At 34.7% G+C, this 21108-nt stretch overlaps 1 protein-coding gene across 1 annotated transcript in view; it reads right to left on the reverse strand.

Annotated features, from left to right (window-relative positions):
* Positions 1–21108, reverse strand: part of ODAD2 (outer dynein arm docking complex subunit 2) — a 71311-nt gene that overhangs the window by 26670 nt on the left and 23533 nt on the right. The window contains exons 11-17 of the mRNA XM_072329628.1: positions 18207–18353; positions 17531–17740; positions 17124–17360; positions 15706–15816; positions 15062–15216; positions 12086–12328; positions 6270–6384 (exon numbers count right to left, since the gene is read on the reverse strand). Coding sequence (XP_072185729.1) covers positions 6270–6384; positions 12086–12328; positions 15062–15216; positions 15706–15816; positions 17124–17360; positions 17531–17740; positions 18207–18353 — 1218 coding nt within the window. The remainder of the gene's footprint in view (positions 1–6269; positions 6385–12085; positions 12329–15061; positions 15217–15705; positions 15817–17123; positions 17361–17530; positions 17741–18206; positions 18354–21108) is intronic.

The raw sequence follows: 21108 nt of genomic DNA on the forward strand, positions 1-21108 counted from the left end.
GACGATCATTGCACACCTAAATACTTGGTGAGTATATTGCTATTGATAGTTTCAAGAAACAAAGCCCATTAGCAAATCCATACAGGCCAATAAAGCATGCTACGCATGTTCTCTAGAAGTTAGTAGGGAAAAAGGATTTTCATAGTCTCTCATGCAATATATAGAAGTCCTTTTGTCTATTCCTTACTTCATTCATTTCCTCACTTTTCAGCCTGGCAAACTACTTCTACTCTTCCTCTCCTCCTCCCCTTCACTCTTCACAGCTTTCAGTCTTGTGTAAATGCCAAATCCTATTTTTCTTTTCACAAAAGCAGTTAAACTACTAATATCAGAGTCCTTTGAGGCCACGGTGACAAAAACATCATGATTTGCTTTAGATTATTTTGAAAAACGTTATAATAATGGAAGCATGAGAAACTGATGACAGTGAATAATTGGGAAAACTAAACATTGTTTCCATTGGATTTTAGTTGAACTGAGTCCAAGTAAGTGCTCAAAACATTGCCTCTAAGTGTCTAAGTAAACTTCTTCATATAATTATTAACATACTTATGAAACAGTGGCAGTAACGTGTAACAAGACAGTAATATTAGAATGTTCCAAGGACAGTCTAGCAAAACAATCAATGCATTGACCACACAAACAAATAAATTCTTATAACAATTATTGTTTGTGTCATTGCAACTCATGGCATGGTTCCATAAATTAGAGTGGTATTTGAGAAGGCAATCATATGATATTTTACCAATTACAATTACAGACCACTAAGAATCTGAACAAGCAACATGAGGTATAATATATAATTCAGTCAAAAGCTTCTGGACTAGATAAAATGATTGCTTGAAATGGTCTGGTTTGTATTATGCAGCAAATGAGACACAATGATCTCCATACTCTTTTTTTTGCCTTAAAATCTACAGCAGTCCCATGTGGTAAGGGAGGGGATAAAGACAGAAAAACATGAGATGGTCAAGGATAAACAGAAAATAGATAAAAAATAAAAATAAAAATGGGAGGAATATGAGCCTTAAGCTTTTTATAGATTTCAAAATCTAATTAGCAAGTCTAATTTAAAAGTACAGAAGCTACATGACAAGCTGTTGACTAGTATATGTAGCTATTATAAACTGAGCTACAAGGAAAGCTGGTCGAATATTTTCCAGTGGAATAGTATTCCATCAGAAAATGCTAATGGAATGGAACCAAAACCTACCATAAGAACACGACTTCTTGAAAAGTTTTGACAGAAACCAGGCATAAAGGCAGGCTAAATTACCAACGTGCCTCTTCATCTTTCTCTTGTCAGCCAGATGGCTGGTGAGTAGCCTGCCAGGCTGCTTGGTTTCTGGTTTTCACAGAATCCCTGACTTTTTGCCCAATACGCTGCCAAACAGCTGGAAAGCCAGGTCTCCAGGAGCTCCTACGCTTTTTGGCTTCTTAAGTTCTTCAAGCTCTACTCAGCTGCTTTGAATGGAACTTCACATCTGAGACTCCCCAGTGAAGGAGACGTGGTTTATGCTGTTAGTTTCCTGTGGCTTCCCAGCTTTCAGGTTGTGTCTTACATGAATTGGGTTCCTAAGGACCCCAGGACAATTTACGTGAGTCCCTTCAAGATCTCTAGGAAATGTCTATTGGAACCCAAATTCTCTGTGATAGTTGGTTCATCAAAATTCTATGCAGCCTGTAGCAAAAGTCATTGAAAAAGCTGGTTCTTCATGCCCCCAGAAAGCATGGCAGCCAACTATGAGTTCACCAAGTTTGACTTCATAGACATCCTAAATCTCCAAGGACCTTGTTTTTCTGGAAGTCCTGAATGGCAATCTAAAAATTCCTCTTTGTCTCTCTTACAGTAACTTTTGAAGTTCAATTCATAAAAATAGCTTAAAATTTTGGAAAGTCTACATTCAGATAATAGAGATTAAAAAACACATTAAAATGAGATCAAATATAGAGTAGATATGAATGACATTAAAGTATGATAATGGCTAGAGATAAAAATCAGAAAATTGAGAGAAAGGAGTAAAGAGCATTACTATCAACTGCCAAGGGTTCTGTGCATGAATGTAAGAGACATAGCAACAAAAAGAAAGAAACTGAAAAATGCTGTACCTACTCAAGCAGGGAATTCTGACACAGGTTTAGCAAAAGAATAGGATGTTAATAGCAATACATAGGTATGGTAATGGACAGTTTTTAAAATATAAGCAAATGAACAGCAGTTTGCATTATGGGGAATTACTAATCTTAATACAGACATTATTGATCAGTGAAATGTGTAAAAAAAAAAAAAATCAACCTAATTCATATAAAGCAGTAAATAATTTTAGCATTTTTTGAATATCAGAAGATCTTGCAAGTTTAACTACATTTCTTTGTTACCCTAATACAGAAATGTCCTTACTGATTTTATACATGTAGCTACATTAAAATTTCTGAAACAAGAAAATGTTATATAAGAATACTAAATAGCATGGGTTATCTGCAACACATTTTCAACCCATAGGTCAACTCCAGATCACTGCCTCCGGTAGAATTCAGCTCCTCAGTGTATAATACTTCTGCAAAAGTGAAGGCTACTTAACTGTCACACATACCCATCTCTAGACTTTCCTGCATAAACATGGTTTAGTTTTGCTTTTGTATTTTTTTGTCTGTCAATGTGGACATTCTCTTTCCCTGTATTCAGGAAATACACAGTAATCTTTATATGTCCAGTCATCCTCCATCACACCCACAAAATCACACTGCTGGGCTGAAAAGGAGGCAATAGCACTTGGGAAGGGGAGGAAATCACACTTTACTAGAAACAGGAGATAGCATTTTACAAGTACATTTTAAGAAAATAAGATTAAAAAAGATTCTTTCTCTCTTCCCTCAAATCAACATTCTCAGACTGTTTACTTAAATTATTTTGACAGACATTACACATAGCTTATTTCCTGAAGTTCCTTAGGAAAACCTTTACAGTTGTAGTTATAACAAAAGTTAGAATTTAAACGTAAAAAGCTGAAATCTAATAAGCAAATATAGACAAAAGAAAGAGGAAAGGATGAGCCTAACATTAACTGTTTGCACCCAAAACTATTAAATACAAGGAATGAAAAAAAAAACCCTAAAAAAATATTTTTGTTTTGTTTTTATTTCAAAACATGATATTTAAAGGTATTTCTATACAAACTCAATTTGGCAGTGCTCGTCTTTCTGGCAAAATACCTTTGAATTCTATAATAGCCTAAATAACATCTTTGTATAGTTTCTCTAAGTTTTTCTGTCTGGGCTGATGTAGATGGGGATAACACTGTGAATACTGTTTTTCAAAGTAGCATCATAACCAAGAACTGCTGTTCCAACATCAACAGAGTTGAGTAGACTTTTCTTAGCAATTTTTCATAATCATTTGTGTTTCTTGGACGGTGCACTTATACTTTACCAATGTGCCTGCAGTAGTAACCTTTCCTTTTGGAAGTAACTAATTAATAGGAACCTGCTTCTATAACAATAATTCACTTGGAAAAAAAAAATGACAACTCTTTTAGAATATTTTAAAGAAAAGTGTACACTAATTTATCCAAAATTACAAGTCTTTTTTTTTTTTTTTTTTTTTTTTAAGACTCACAAATAGCACTGACAGGTGCAGTGCAAATTTTCTCAGGAGAGTTCTACCACCTAAGCTAAGCCACAGGCAATCTACCTTCACATCTTCACTCAACAAACAATTCTGAAGACTAAACATTTTTAAAACTAATGCTGGCCATCAAAAGTGAGGACAGGCATTAAACTGATATTATGATTGTCAGAGTCATAACAATTTATGTACTTTAATGTATAATTTAATCCTCTACTTCAAAAGACTTCAATCTGTCACAGATCAAATATCACTGCCCTAAATCCTATTGATGTAATGAACAATATCACTTAGCTATAACATATGGACGTATTCATCAATGTTGTCAATCAAATTCTATCATCCTATTCTATAGGAAGCACTCTGAACCAGTTATTATGAAGTAGTAACTGTTAGTTCATACATTCTAGCCACAGAGGCACTCAGATTCTCCACCCTTGTTTCCTGTTAACTATTTGCCTTGCTACAGGCAAATTATTGAGATCCAAATGCTGAAAACTATTTTTGTGATTTCAGGACTGGGCATTTTTTGACTGTACCTTCTAATTGTAAAACAGAAATGGTGGATTTTCTAATCTTAGATAGACTGTGGCAAGATTAAGTGTGTGAGATACTTGTGCACTCATATTACAGCAGTAAAAAGCAAGTGATTCTATAAATATCATAACAAATAAACTCTAAATTGTATATACAAAAAATGTCTGTTTAGGTAAGTGGATGCTGTACTTCACTGTTACAAAATTTGTTTCTGGTACTGTTAACAAGTTCTGTTTTACCTATCAACCTCAACTTTACAGAAGACAATCACTACAGAAGACAACCATCTTCCTTAAAAATGAACAAACAAAAAAGCAGATTTTGATATGAGAGCTACTTGAAACATACTTTGCAGTTTCAAGTACAGGCTTGGAAAATCCAGAATGCCCCTAACTCATTTAAAGTCATATGTTTACTCCTACATTTGAATCAAGATTGCATAAACCACACTGTGCTTTCTGGAAGATCATGTAAACTGTTGAGTATTATTAACTATGAGTAAAGATAAAATTTTTGTTTAGATAGAAATAGTGACTGCATCCCCACAGGTTGGCTAAAATTGTCATTTTATACGTCTCTCTTCCCATTTAGAGTCAGAAGACAGGGTATTATTGGAAGGTTTGTTTCAGTGTGCCACTCTGCCTCAGTCTCACACAAAGAACTCTTTGTGAGGTCGCAGATTAGCATTTGGGCAGGCAGCCAAGAGAGATGAAAGGAGAGTGGCTACACTAAGGATGTACATAGCTTGCACTCATCAAATACCCGGAGGAAAAAACAGAAACAGTCCACATAGTCTCTAATTTCAGTTGCTATACTCTATCCTTCTCGTTTCTGAAAAAGCATTTTTAGTGGAATCTCTATGAATGCATAGTTCTACTCTGACACTGCAGGTCATGGAATTTTACACATGATGAGTATTACCTCAATAATGAGATAAAGAGGTATCTTAACATTTAGTTACAGAAATATTGTTCATGAAAGAGGCAGATATGGCCATCCCTTGACAGAAGAGACAAGTATACAACCCATCAATAGGTAATATAAAACTTTTATGCTAGAATGTATGTTAAAAATAATAATAATAATTCAGAATAACCAGGATGTTTGGAAAATTGCAATTAAGATATCATTGTAAAAATCATTTTGAAGAAATAAAAACTATGTAAGTTATAAAGATCGTAAGTAAATGTTCTAGAAATTCCCTCACCTATATAGCTATACCTACATCTGTCTGTATTGATAAACAGCAACCACACAGGCTCAACTCCAAACAAGAAATGCTACCTGCAGAGGATGGTAAGGATAACACTACTTTGAGTGAATTCCCATTCTCAACATAGTCACATTGCAAATTATATATAGAAGAGTAGGTAGGTGTGATATAGGAGAGAGAAAATGAAAAAGTTACACTGAATTGAGAAAAGAATTAGAAATTGAAGATATTGCTGTACAAAAATTAAGGTTAGTATTTCATAAAACTAATGAGAGACAAAATCTGCATTTGTTTTACCAATTCAATTATAGATTATACACATCATTTTATCTCTGTGTGGGAACCAACACAAAATAAATGAATAGCTCAGTCTTCTGTGCACAACTGACCTGCACAACAACCACTATTCACAACTGGCACTTTTTGTTGGCAGTCTGAACAGAAAATCTAAGGATTACATTGGCAGCAAGCTGAAATACGCACTGAAAGCAAAAGTCAGTCTCTTGAGAACACAAGAAGTACCTCATAGTGGTGAACAACTACAACTACCTGTACTATTCAAAGGTCGTGAGTAAAAGCTTTCTGTTTCCAGCACTGTCAGATCTACTTTTTCAGCATACTTTGTTTGGAAACAATAAGCTTAGATCCTGCTCAGCTATTAAAATGAATTTTCCAAATACAGTCACTGATCTTAAGGAAAAACAGAATGCCTCTCAGAAAATAAGTGCTAGATGGAGGACTTCTGCATTCTTAAATAATTATTTCATCAATTACTTAAAGCAGCGAAAATAATAGAGTGTAAGTTGCAAACAGAGAAGTATTGCTAGAAGACATCTATCCAAATACAACAGTTATATGTGACTGTATGTGTAACAAAAACTATTACTTTCTCACCTTGGCATTTTCAATGCAAGGACAAATAGCCCAAGCTGCATTTGCTTGAACATCTGGATTAGGATTTTTCAGCAATGACCATACCAAACGAACTCCATCTAAACGGTCAATTATTCTATTGCAGAAACGGAACAGAAAAAAAAAGAGTTATTTAATTATGGAGTACACAATGTTCAATTTCAACTTATGTTAATTTGTTTGGTAAATTGCTCTAAGAAGTATTGGTATGGTTTTCCTTAGCATATTGTTTTGCTTTACATCAGTGCTTGTGTTTTATTGTCAGTTGATTGCCATCAACATATACAGTAGGCATTTCTTGCTATTGCAGATGAGTATGAACAATTTATGTTAGAATACATTTTCTAAATCTCCTGAATCTTGTTTACCTTCTTCTCAGTACTGTGATGTGAAATGCTTTCAGAAGATAAGTGAACTGCATTATTACCAGAACTCTCATGGAAGTAAAAACAAGTATGCGACTTTTTAATGATCTGCATGCAAAGTAAAATCTGAATTCAGGCATACTGGCTTCTTTCACATAGTAACAAATACTTTCCAAAACAAATATTTATGCCCAAAACTATGTACTTAACTTTTTATTCAGTCTATGCTTAATGTATTTACTTTACTGTACAACATATTTCAAAGTTCTATGTTGCTAATCTAGCATTAGAAATTAAAATGGTCACACCACACTGCATCCTTTGTGGGTTGTGAATAATGTGTAACTTGTTTCCCAGGAATCCCTCACCAACAAGACTAACACTGAATACTACGTTATAATTACTTAAACACACTGTAATCAAAGTATCTTCACGACTAGCTGAAAACTGAATTATCATCAGAATCATCTCTATGCCATCTGTGTAATGTTTACATATCAATCAGGCTTGGGGATCATAGGGTCCAGGGAATACCTTAAAAGGAAATGAAGGTCAAACAAAACTTAATAGCCTTTACAAACTTGCTTTTCTTAAAAAGGTATATTAAACACAAAGCAGATGAGCTGAAGATAAAGAAGAAAAAGTATACTTGGATTTTCTAACTTCAAAAGTATAAATTCCATTGTATACATGGTAGTCTACGTCTTTAATTGTAATTACAAAATAAGAGAAATAAACTACAGCTTACTTCTAAAAAATATCACTTAAAACATCTGAACTTCTGTTCACTATATGCATATTTGCCATGAAATTTCACAACTAGTTATAAAATTACTTACACACACAATTCTACCATCATTTGAAAGACAAAACAAAAATAGTTAAGGACATGAACTCTATCTTCAATAACCAGGGACTTCATTTGAAATATTTTTGTCCAAGCTGGTTAAAATAAACTTTGTTTTCAAAGTAATGACTTTTCTACTTAAAAGATCAGTTAAGCTGATGAACTGTTAATTTTTGAGACCTGATAATTTTAATACAGCTTATTTTACATACTCAGCTCCAAATTAAGTATATCATTATTTGAAGGGAAAACTCAGAAATTAGACAAATCTCAACAAATTAGAATAGCATGATCACAAACCACACAATAACATGTACATGTTCACAGAGTAAGGATGACTTCAGTAAAAACATCTAAACAAGCTTTTAATTCACTCAAAATCGCTGCACTTTCAAACAATTTTTTAATAATGCTTTTCTGTAATTTCAGAAAATATGAATATTTTTTCCCATATTGAAATAATAAAAAAGAATCCAGACGTCTATCATGACTCAAGCAGACTACTGACCATTTACCAACATGCAATACTTCTTCCCAAAAGGAACTAAATATGAATGACTCAACTTGAATCAGCATATAAAAATCAAGCAATAGAAGTCAAACGCTGGGCTCAGATTTTTCAATCATGTTTAAGAAAACAATCTGAGAGCCGATTTATCTTTCCTTCCCTTTTTTTTCAAAGCCTTCTTCTCAATTTAAGATTTGCTTTTCAGTTTTCTTGTCTTCTGTTCAGGTTTTCTACAGTTCCATTTGTGAAGAAATTTCTTTCTTTTAGTTGAAGACCAGAAAGAGCAGCTGTATTAGACCCAATGGAATAGTCAATCAAAATAGAAACATTTATGTCACTCTAATAAGTAATTGCTTTCTTTTCTTCAATATAAGTAGGTAACAACACATGAATATGCAGATCTCAAAATCAAGAGCCCAGATTCTGAACTACCATGGCTTAGCATGACTGAAATTTCTCAGAATAAACCTGGATCTCCCCTTATTCAAAATTATGACACCTTGTCATAGGCTGCTGTTATAGAATCATAGAATCATAGAATCACCAAGGCTGGAAAAGACCTAAAAGATCATCCAGTCCAGCCGTTCACCTATTACTAATACCCACTAAACCATGTCCCTCAACACAACATCCAGTCTTTCCTTGAACACCCCCAAGGTCAGTGACTCCACCACCTCCCTGGGCAGTCCATTCCATTATGTAATAACTGATACAATTTAGAATACGGTGTAAATTATTCTGCTCCTCGAAAACCCAATATGTGATCGTATTGGTAGGTGGAAGCAGGTGGAGTGAGGAAGTGCCCCTGTCACGCACTCTAGTATCAGCCAGACATGAGAGCAAAAACAAAGGGATATGTCTGCTACATAATGTTTCCAACATCACTTTTTCAGAAGATTAAATACAGGGCATGAGAGCACTGTGCTTTTTTGGTTTCCACACAAAACACTTTATGTATGGTGAATATAGAATACACCTTCGGGAAAAATAATTTTAATGCAATTAATGCTATTCATAGACTACTCCAGTGTTGAGATGATCCTCAGAGCAGTCTCAGGTTATTGTGAATTGCTATTTGCTACTTGATCAGTACAGGTATTTTAACAAGATAATTGTTTAAATTACTTTCATTGGCTGTTTATAGATGAAAGTTGTTTAGTAAAGCCTTTTTTTTTTTTTTTTTTTTTTTTTTTAACCTTTTTGCATCATTTCATTTAAGAAACTTGTTGTCATAGCCTCACTGAATGCTCTGATACATCTATGAAAAAAAAACTGGGTCACAATTCTTAGAATTTATGCTGCCTCTTCAGAACTCAGATTTAATATTGAACACTTCCAGTAGAAATGTCAGCATGAATTGTTGAATACACACACACACACACATAGCCTACACGTCTGTTTGTCATATCTATCATCTTTTCCTGTTACAGTAATATTTGCCAGATCCTTTGATAACTCTAGTTTTATAGCCTGCCAATCTAGACGACAAAAGCAAGTGTGAATAAACAAGTGTATTGTGCTCACTGGTAAGATTCAGGGTTAAATTCTGGTAGAATGTAATCTTGTCTTTTCTGAAACCACAGTTTAGCATGTTTCTTAAAACCTTCACTGTCTGCTATGGTGTGCTTTGTACCAGTGAGTCAAGCTACACCTGTCTGGCTAAAATAGAGTGCTCACCAGAATGTTATACATTTACCTATGTTATTTAATATGAGGACTTGAAGACTGGAAAGCTGTTTATCTGGGATGTATCATAAAGCTGTAGCAGCATTTACTTTCAAAGCAGAAATTTGTAGATGTCACTACACATAAACTATCAAAATATATAACCGTAATTTATGGTCCATTATCCCCTTCGAGGATGTAGCATCACAGAAACACATGACAGCCAATACTTGGATCTTGAGCATACATGTAGTGTTCAAATTCTGGAATTCATATAATTATGAATTGAATTGAGCAGAAACATATCAGTGTTTCTTGATGTTAAAAAATAATCTCAGAAATAGAAGTCGTAGTCCCAGTTCTGAAATTGGAACAAAGTGGTGTTACAGAATATTTATATTCCTTGTATTTGGTCACTTACTCTACTCAAAAAAGAGAAAAGTGGTCTGTATGAAAAGCTACAGCTTGAATTCCTTCTATGCTGGTCAAAGGAGAAGGAACAAGAAATGGATAGCCTTTATTTCTAGGGGGAAGAAATTGAGTACCTTGAGTCTGCTAGAGGCAGAGTGAAAACCAAATAAATTATTTAAACATGAGTAGTAGTACTGACATCAGTGTCTGAACTAAGCACTGTTTAAACATCTTCCTGGATCAAGATCAAAGTTGTCTTCACGTGGTTGAATCACATTTCTGGTAAAGATAGCATTATTTTTTCTAGTGCTTCAAGTCTGAACTTCCACTAGCACAATACTTCCAGCAAATGTCACATATAATGCTCACGGAAGCAATTTCTGTGTTATATATTAATTTGCATATTTTGCTCCTAGCCTAAGATCTTCTTTATTCATTAATATTAAAAAAAAAAAATCAAAACAAACAAGCAAGCAACAAAACTTTTTAAATGTTGAGAACCTTCAGTAGAGAATTTTTTCATATGAACTGAATTCAACATTTGAATCCCTCACCAACTCTTGGCAAACTCTGAAATTTCCTCCCAAACAACCTGCACTCTCTTCTGAAAAACAAGCCGGACTTTGTTTTATCACAATTTTAGCAGCAACCTGTGTTATTTTTGGTGCTTATACTGACAGCGTTCCAGTGTGAGGCTGTCCATACTGGATAATAGAAGTGATAGTCCTGAGTCTGAGATTTCATAATATCAATTTATATTCATTGGCTTTGAAATTTCCCATTTGATTTTCAGTGTTAATTTTGTTAACATATTCCTGCAAAGGTAGAAGTTTAGCATTCTTCATTTGAGATATGTAGTGAAGATTTTTTCACTTACATGCACTTCTACACTACATGGCTAACAGTTCGCACAACCCATGTTTACAGTTGTGTACCGTCTATCCTTTTGCCACTGGGTGACAGCCAAAGCATGAAAACAAAAACCCTATTCAGGAAAAGAATTCCCTGCACTGCTATATGAATATCAAGTGAATTATGCAAATCAGATCAGGAGGAGCTTACTAAAACTCTCCGACCTTCCATCTGTGTAAGGAGGGAAATATGCTGAGAATCTTGAGGTAAATATCCCTGCTGGGGAACAGTAAGCACAGTAAATGCCTACCTCAATATTTAACTGGAGTGCTTAATCATAAAGATCAAAAAGCTTTGTAAGCTGTACAAATCTACATAACAAAACCAAACAGGGTAGCAGCTCTCTCAGTAAAAAGGCAGTCTTTTTCTTCATTCTTGCAAAGAAGTAAAAGGGGGTAAAGGGAGTCAAGGAAAGTATTAGTTCTTAAATGATGAGGATGGACAAAATTTATAAAATAGAGAGTAATAAAGCTATAAAATAGAGAGTAACACTCTTTCAAACATTTTCATATTATTTTTTATGACAGTAAATGCATACCTGTCTGGAATGACTTTCTCTAATTTAGGAAATTATTTATTATAATATGAGAACAGTAGTATAGTAGATAGTCCTTCAACTTACTGACTTAAACACCATGAACTGTAAATATCTTTTCAAACATTCCTATTACATGAACTAAATATTCTATAATTGCAATGCCATAAAATTCCATTTGAACATAAGAAAAAAAAAAAAAAAAACCCAAAAACTGTTTTTTGCAGTGAGGAAGTTCAAAAACTGGAGCAGGTTGCCCAGAGAAGCAGCTGAGCCTCTATCCATGAATATACTCATCCCCTGATTGGATGTGATCCTGGGCAACCTGCTTTAACTGACTGTGCCTGAGCAGGAGAGGTGGACTGGGCGATCTGAATAGGTCCCTTACAACCTCATTGGTTCTGTGATATCTGATTACTGGGATACACTTTTTAAAAATATTTTCTAAGAAAAAAAATATAGCTATCATCCCATTAGAACCTTTAATGTTCACCCAGAAGTATTATCAATGTCTCTGCAAGAATTATTCAATATTTTAAAACATGATTAGCTTACATCATATTTTCAGGTTCTGTTGCACAAGCTCCCACTGTTTTTGTGACGTTCACAAGTAATGCCTGATTAGTTCCAGTAAGTAACTTCACTAGGGGTGGTATTCCACCACATCTACGGATAACTGATCGATTTGCTGGTTCTTGGCAACACTCCGCCAGGGCTCCAACGATATTTACAAGAACTTCTTCTGGTTGATCAGTCAGAAGTCCTACCAAAGCTTCTGTGACTTTATATTCATGAAATCTAAACAACAGCAAAAAAAATTATTATTTTCAGAATGTTACCGTTGTGAGGTAATCTTAACTAAACTATCTTACTGAACAAATCACAGTACAGGTAAAGCATGCAAATCAAATATGGAAAGCGCAACATACAGCATCACTTCTTATCTTACATTTTTAATGTATTTGTCTGAGTGAATCTACAGAGTCATTTGAGGGCTGTTTAAAACTTAACATGTAGATGCATTGTCTATCACTAGCTGAAAACACACTGAAAGACTGGCAAGTAAAGTGGCATCCTAATTTCCAGTTTTCTTTCCTGCCATATCAACAGCTAGAGCAGGATTATATCATACGCTCTTACACTTCTCTGGAGCCAATGAATGTTACTTTTCAATGAATGTTAGTCTCACCAGTTCTATATCTTGCTCAAGCCTAATGTGCATTTTCTTAATTCTTATTTTTTAGATTGTGATGTCATATGTACAACAGTTACAATAGAAGTTATTTTTTTCCAAGCTGGTTTCAGTATAACAATTAATGTAAACAAGAAAAGAGAAACTCTCATTTTTCATGATTTGCTTGTTTTTGATGCACTTTTGCTTAAAGAAAAATCTTTCTTGTTCAATTTAATTTGGAAGTGCCTCTTTTTCTCTTTTTTCAAGAGAAGACACTCATAGCATAAAAAAAAAAAAAAGCAACAAAGTCAATGAAAAATTTAAAATATATTTATTTATCTGGCTACTTTATCTGTGTTGCAGATCAATTGCTTCATAGATGGAATAATATGAGCTGGCTCTGTGATGGGCAGGCTACAGACTGACAAAGTTGCTGGCTCGGGCCATCTTGTGTCCAGAAGCAGTACGGCTGCTTGCACACTAATGGATCTGAGCCGGTCAGGACCAGGCACCTGTATCAGCCCACTGCTGAGTCAGCACAACTTCTCAGCAATTTATATAATGAAAAGGAAGTACTGTGGAGTAGTCTGAAGATAATTAAGTGGCCCTGCAGGAACCAGTCAGCTTTGCTAGTTCTACCTTTGTGCCAAACTCAAGCTCATCCCTCCAGATCTACTTATGTGTTTTCACATTATCCTCCCTCACTGTTCTGCAGCATACTCCCATCCTGACTTTGGGTAGGATTTACTGCTTCAGACTCAGCAGTACATAATACATTAATTCAGCACAAGTCTGGAGCAGCGCCTGACTAGTAACCTTCATGTAGCTTCATGCCCTTGTGAAGATATGTGAGTAACCCAGAAAAAAATCTGTTTGCATTTGCTCAGAATTATTGGCTATCACTACGCTAGTTATTTATTTAACAGGCAAAGGCTCATTCTGTAGCCCTGAGGATGAGAACATAGCATCCATGTGACTAAAATCTTTTGTCCTCACCATTCAGGGTGGCCTCACCCCTTCTGCTTAATGGAAAAAAACTATTGCCTGTACTGGCAGTGCCTGATCCTTCCCGAGGAGACTGCTTCCTGGCACAGGTCAAACTGTGCAAGAGACTGCGCTAGAACTTAAACAGTACAGATGACCATCCTTTAGAGATGGAACCCAAGGTATAGTCCTACTTATCTTATTAGAATGGAGACATTCAGTTCATGCAATCATTGATCTGCAACCTATGTGCAGATACCCAAAGCCCACCAAAAAGGAGGATACACCTTTCTGAAAAGCCAGGTTACTGTAAAATACAAAATACAAAAAGAAGTAGGACAGAAGAAGAGTACATAGAGAGCAAGGCTCTGTTTAGCAACAGATTGGTAACTCATACAGAACAATAAATAGCCAGCTCTTAAACTAAGATTTTTGGAATTATTTCACATTTTTATCCAGCAGTTACCCATTGTATCTGCATGTCCAGCAGAGTACACTAAAATTAGGGCTGCAGGAAGAAGTTACTTTTTACTGTTTCACCTCCCAGTCTGTCAATCTTGCATTCCTCTGTAGAGAGTAAGGTAACTTCAGCAGGAAGCCTAGTGCATACTTCAGTAGAGCAGGCATTTTTACCTGCTCCTTATTAAGGTGCATTAATCTGATGATTCAAGATGAAAGGGGCTACATATTCTCAGTCATTAAACTGAGATTAAATTCAGGTCATCATAAAATAGAGAGTGATAACTCCTGATCCCAAATTCTTAGATAATCATTCTGGGCCCTGATACTAAGAAAATACATTCATATCTATGCTAGGACTCCTAATAGTTAAATCCAGTCCCTTACAAGGTGAGTGTCCAGATTGTTGCTTTCCTGAGTCTCTTTTGTAGTTAAGGAGAGAGAATTCTAGGTTAATTATTCTAGATTCTAATACATTTCTAAAACCAGTGGACCTAATGTCTGCCTCAGAATGAGATAATGTGTATTATCTCTCGAGAAAGAAAAGCTAAATGTACTGGCTACTCTCCACCAAGTAGCCATGATCCCAGTTCATAAGACAGACAGGAGTAGGGATATCAGATACACCCACATGTAAAATGTTCTCTGTTTTAGTACACCTCCTGTCTCAGCATTCTATATTCTTCAGAGCCACCTATTCTCCATATTCACTGTTAAGATTCTAGGAAAGTAATGCTGTTTCCTGGTCACTCAGATGAGGTCATATAGAAATTTTTTGGCAGTATCTAAGTTGAAAGCCTCACTAAATACAAAACACAGATTTGTGGAATCATGACACATTTTTTGCAAAAATAGAAGCCCATAAGACAAAAACACTATAATGAAATTAAAAAATTGTGAAACTAAATAGTTACTTTGACACATTTTCTTCACTGATTGCACATTTCCAGATTGCTCCAGTCACAGCTGCTAAAAGTCTTTTATTTTCAGAGTTTTCGAGTAGAACAGACAGTGGTTGTAGACCTCCATGTTGTCTAACCAGGTCACGTGTCTCCTTATCTTCTGCACACTATACAAAAAATTAAATACATATATCATGCAAAATGTGTAGAGCAATATCTTCAAAATTTAGGTGTTTTATACTGTAACTAGTCAAAACTCATACAGAAGAAAATGCAAATATTTTATTAAATTACTTGCATATCTTACCAATCTGGCAGTAAAGAGTTACTACATATATAGCAGTGCTTCTAATGTCTTATGATGCTGCACGCAAATAAACATTAAAAACGTTGCATCTTGCACCGCCTCTCCCCATTGGTTAGCAGTGGAATTTAGGTCTTACATACAAGGAAAGCAAGAATGGGACTGCAATATCAACTATGCAGTGAAAACACCCTCATAAATTTAGCAAAAGAACATCAACATTTTTGCCAAATAATTTCTCATACATTAAGGAAACAGTAAAACTAAGGAATATTAAAAATAAGTATTAACTACATATGAAAATGAAGTGCAAATCCTGGCTCCTATCTACTGATGAAGATAATAAAATTACCTTAAATATGGCGCTAGCACAATGCATTTGAAGCTCTTCATGTTCACTACTCAGATTTTTCACAAGGTTTTCAATCATTCCTTCTGTTCTTATTGCAAGTCTGTAACTTGGCTTAAAAACAAACCAACAAACAAACAAAAAAAAAAAACAAAAAAAAAAACAGTACAATTTAAGCCCTGTATATTAACAGTGATAATAGTCAATGCAGTCAATATCACTAATCCCAGTAATAACACAGTGCTAAAATTCTAGGCTTTGCTATTGTGAAGCTTTGTATTGTATTTTAAATTCAAGTCAACTGTAATGCCTGGTTATGTAATGCCTATGAGGGCCCTAGGCAATCCGGTCAAGTGTCCCTGTTCAGGGATGGGAGTTTGGAATGGGATGATCTTCAAGGTCCCTTCCAACCTCAGCCGTTCTATGATTCTATAGTTCCTAGAATAAGGCTAGAAAAACGTATTATTAGCATTAATATTTTTCATCGATTGTTCCCCAGTTTTTTACACAGACACTAGAGCAGGGGACCATTAAAGGGAAACAGCTGTGTAAACACACGTTTAGTATTCCCTGCAAATTGTGCCCAAATTTGGCCAGGTAAGGAACTCTAGAATACTTTTGCTTCTCATTATTAAGGCTAAAATGCTGTCACACTGAGCATGTATAAGTTTGTGTTGTTCAAGAAGACATATTTTGAAAATATCAGCTTTTATAATGTAAAATCTGTTGAAAAAATTATGTATGTCTCAAATTCATCAAGAAAAGTTACGAATATCTTTGACTTTAAGCGCTACATGTCGTTAATCTCAAGTGATTCCACAAATGGAGAAATAACCATTCATCTCAGATGGGTAGGGTGAAAATAATTGTATTCAAATTTAACAATTTAACGCACTCCAAGCTGTGAAACCTGTCAAGAAAATCTGTAGGAAAATGCCATATATTCTTTTCTTCATGGTGCAATTGATCAGATATTACCAATGTGAATTAAGTAAGACGGTGGAACATACTGCCCTGGACCCTACATTGGATCTTCTTGGGGACATCTGGAGGTTATCACTGCTGAATTTAATTGTCCTGATTAACCAAAATATATCATCTTAATTTGCCAAATTTCATTCATTAAAGACCATGAAAAAATGAGAAACTTGCTAAGTATTTCATTTCTCTCTATTTCTTACCTAAGGTACTCTTAGAATTAAAAATAAAAAGAAATGTGGTCTTTAATACAACATGCAATCTTCTCAAAAACACTTTGCACAGAGTATCTACATCCAAAGTGCAAACTTCCTAATGGGATAAATGCCATGGTAAGTGCCCTGGAGAAAATTCATTTCTAAATGATAGTCAAGTGCAATGCTTCCTTTTAATAGTCAGTTGTCTTAGTGATTAGAAATAGCATATATGTGCGTTTTACTTACCTCTGAGGCGCACTCTTGTAATATCCCTACAACTGGTGTTAAGATGTCTACATGTGAACTTTTAAGCCATTTAGCTAGTAATGGAATGCCACCAGCTTTACGGATTGCTTCCTTATTTTTGGTACTTTTGCTGCAGCTCCAGAGTGCTAAAGCCCCACAGCGTGCTTTTTCAGTATCTTTTGCTTGATGTGGTGTAAGATCAGTTGATCCCACTGACGTACAATCCAACAGCCCAACCTAACAAAAACAAACATATTTTTAATTTCCTACAAGTCTGTTTGGTACTATACTGCTTTTCTTGGTGATAGAAACTACTATTTGAGGAATCACATAAACAACAAATCACAAATGATTTTGAAAAGAAATCTCTGCATATGGGAATGGTACTAATTTTAATGTCTGCTTACCAGTCTCTTGATTCCTCCATAATGCCTTACAGTCCTTCGCGCTCGTTTAAATCGAGCAACGTTAGCAATTGTTTCAGCAGCCAAACATCGTAGATCTGTATCTGGAGAGTCCAATATTTTCACCATGATCTGTAAGCCTTCAAGATCCGCAATTGCATGTCTGATCAGTGTATTTTGACTGATTTCCTTCAGGATTTTCAATGAGCCAATCTAAATAGTGAAATATAATGGACAATAAATGTTATTTAGGAATACGTAAATAGAAAAAATATTTAAAACATTTAGAATGCTGGATTATGTAACACTTCATTTTCAGATAGGATCAGAAGAAGGAAAATTAAGGAAATGAGTTTTTCTAAGAAGCCATCAAAACTGAGAAAACATAGGTATAAAATGAGAAAAAAGAAGCCATTATCATAGTCATAGTATCATAGTATCATGCGAGTTGGAAGGGACCTTAGAGATCATCAGAGTCCAACTCCCGGGATTCAAGCCCTCTGCGTAAGCAGAGTGGCACTTCTACCACTTGCGCCACAGGGGGTATTCGAACCTGGGCCTCCGGTGTTGCAAGCAGACACTATTTTGTATCCTACATAAGCTTGAAAATTTGAAAATTTGAAAGAAAAAATACTAATAAAAAAGGTATGTTTATGCTCTATTCAACAAGGCTGCTTACCTGACATTTAATTTCTTCTGTATCAAGCAAATTAATTAACACTTCAAGACATCCAATGTCTCTGATGGCCAGCTGGCAAGTTTCTTGAGCAAGGTTGAAGTCTCTCATTGCACACAATGCAATTACAGTAGCTGTTGGATTACCTCCCTAAAATATAGCAAATAATTAACATATACACACTGTACTAAATATAAAAATTTATCTCTCCTTCTAATTCTTGTAAAACTACTCCTAAAGGAGAAACCTATTCTTTGTTTTATTTTATTTTTTTAATTCTACGTTATTAAATAATATAGACATAATAAGAAATGGAATTGTTGATCAAGACTTCAAATGACAGATAGGTTGAAGTGAGAATAATTAGCACAGGTGAGAAATGACTAGTACAGCCTATTTAGAGTGGAATGGTAAATTAGATAGTCAAGTATTGAGAATTCTGGTACCTCAGTTTCAATAAGATTACTGTTGCAGTGTAAATATTTGATGGAAAAGCAAAAATTATCCAAGGTTTTTACAGTCTAGAAGAGGCCTTCAGTGTTAGGGATAGCACTGAGCAAGTATATAGGGATTGACCGTTCAGTCTCTCCTTTATTAATGGCATAGTCTCTATCAATAAGGAGATATAATAGGAATCGGGTTAAAAATAAATAAAGGAAGTTGGTTCCTACCAAAAAAAGGTATTAGACAAGTAGAATTAGTTGTGACAGGATTCTATGAAAACCAATAGCTTAAGAAGAATGATTTCATGAAAAATACTCAATTGAAGTTAAGTAAAACCATAAATATCTGTTTTCAACTGCCTGAGCTAAAAACAGGTAGGGACTGGGAGACCAGTGGAGTAGTAGAGTTGTGTTTGCCATGTACCTACTCTGCCCCGGGCATTTGCTAATGAGTCTCTGTTTCTTCTTCATTCATAGATTACATGCAGAGTTCACATTACAGTAAGTTATATACCAAAACTTCCCATACGTGGAAATCAAAGGTTAGGTGATCTGGAGTGCAAGAGATGAGCTTTAAGCAAAGAAAACTTTTGTTGTGAACATAAATATCTTCCTTCCTGTTGCAGTCAGGGTACTGGGCTACACATACTTATGATCTGCCCCAGATCATTCTCATTCATGCCCAAATTCATGCTCTTACATGTGAATAGAAATAGATGTTATTGTAATGAGGAAGTTACAACTTAGTGCACATAGAAAATCGAATTACTGTCTCAACTTCCCAACTGCCTTTGAATTCCAGAGAAGCCTTGGCTCACATCCAGATCTGAACTGTGCCAACCAAGTTCATCTCCTTTAAACAACACCTCTGAAACTGTCTAGGACTTGAGGGCAACACTCTCCAGAATTTGTTAATCTGTGCACAACATTTTGAAATACAGAACATATAGAAGATGAGTAATGTTCGCTGAAGTGAAACAAATAGATCTAGCAAATGCGTTGACATTTTGCAGCATATCTTTAAAATGTAAGCAGAAACAGTAAGACAAATACACCGTAAAAAAGTATTTAAATTTATCACGCTCTTCAACAGATACCATAAAAGGTAGCAGAGAGTCACAAGTGAGAAATTACTTATAAAATCAACGTGACAAAAATACTTGACAAAGTTTCAGATTGGTGAATTTTAAAAGATAAAACATTTCTGATAATCAAAGAAGTATATGTGGATGACACTTCATAGCTAATTTTTACATTAGTTACATTTCTTGTAACTATAGATATCCACAGAATTTTTCCACAGCAAACTGTTGAAACATAAAGTTATTTTTTAGCATCTATAACATATATTGTACCGAAGAGAGATTCCTACAATTTTAGTCCCTTGTTTTAGTTTTGTTATAGTTTTGATTTCAGAAGAAAAAGAAACTTGTGATCAGCTTTAAGAACATATTTTGATCTACTTTGAAGACATGTCCTAGAGAATAAAATACTGTAATAATTTCTCAAATACTTCCCTAAAGAAATATGTTTGTCCACATATCAAGGTTCACATGATCTTTTCGAGTGAAAGTCTAAACAATATGACAGCAAAGCACACAGGACATTCTGTAGCTCAGAAGAACCAACATCCTTTTGTAAAGTTTCTGATCTTTTCATACAGCTCAGACTTTGAGATTTACTTTGTTTTGAATTATATTGCTAACCTATGATGTCTCTTCTTTTGAGAAGTGCTTTTCCTTATAGGGAAACTACATTTGCAAATAATATAGTAATTCATGTTTCACTTATCTGACATGCAGAATGCTTGGCATTAGATATTTAATATGGCCCAAATTTTACAAAATAATAATAAAAATTTTTTTCCTATACTAAATACAGAACAGTATATGAAATATGCATACAATCATTTACTTTTTCAGTTTCAAAGCTGATGGTGAAAATACATAACCTATTTCTAAAATAAAACCACAGTAAAATCTTTGTTAAATGTTCTAAAGCATCAGTTCTATGAAATAAGACACTGCAGTTTCAGACATTATTTTTTTGTTCTTGAAGTTATCATTTCAGCAGGTCTTCCAATACTTACAAAGTTTAACATGTGTAGAAATAGTTACTCCTCCATTTAGTCGACATAAAATCTGCATCATATTGATATAGCATGTGAAATTTGGTAGGCTGGATAGAAAACTCTACAGGCAATAATCATTTTAAGGCTTCACATAAAGCACAGATTTAGTTTGAAGTCTGCCTCTCTTCGTGTACATTGGTATAACACACATACCCACAAACTGAATGAAAATAGAACTTCATTACTGCTAGACTATAAGTAAAATGTCTTTTGTGAAATGTGTGTAATGTCTCTATTCTGATACTCAGAGCTCAGCTGAGAATAACATAACAGAGAGGTATATAAAATTAAAATAGAATGAGAGGCAAAGCTTCTGTTTCTCTTGCTTTTA

Source organism: Excalfactoria chinensis, chromosome 2, assembly GCF_039878825.1.
Source record: "Excalfactoria chinensis isolate bCotChi1 chromosome 2, bCotChi1.hap2, whole genome shotgun sequence".
Taxonomy (NCBI): Eukaryota; Metazoa; Chordata; class Aves; order Galliformes; family Phasianidae; genus Excalfactoria; species Excalfactoria chinensis.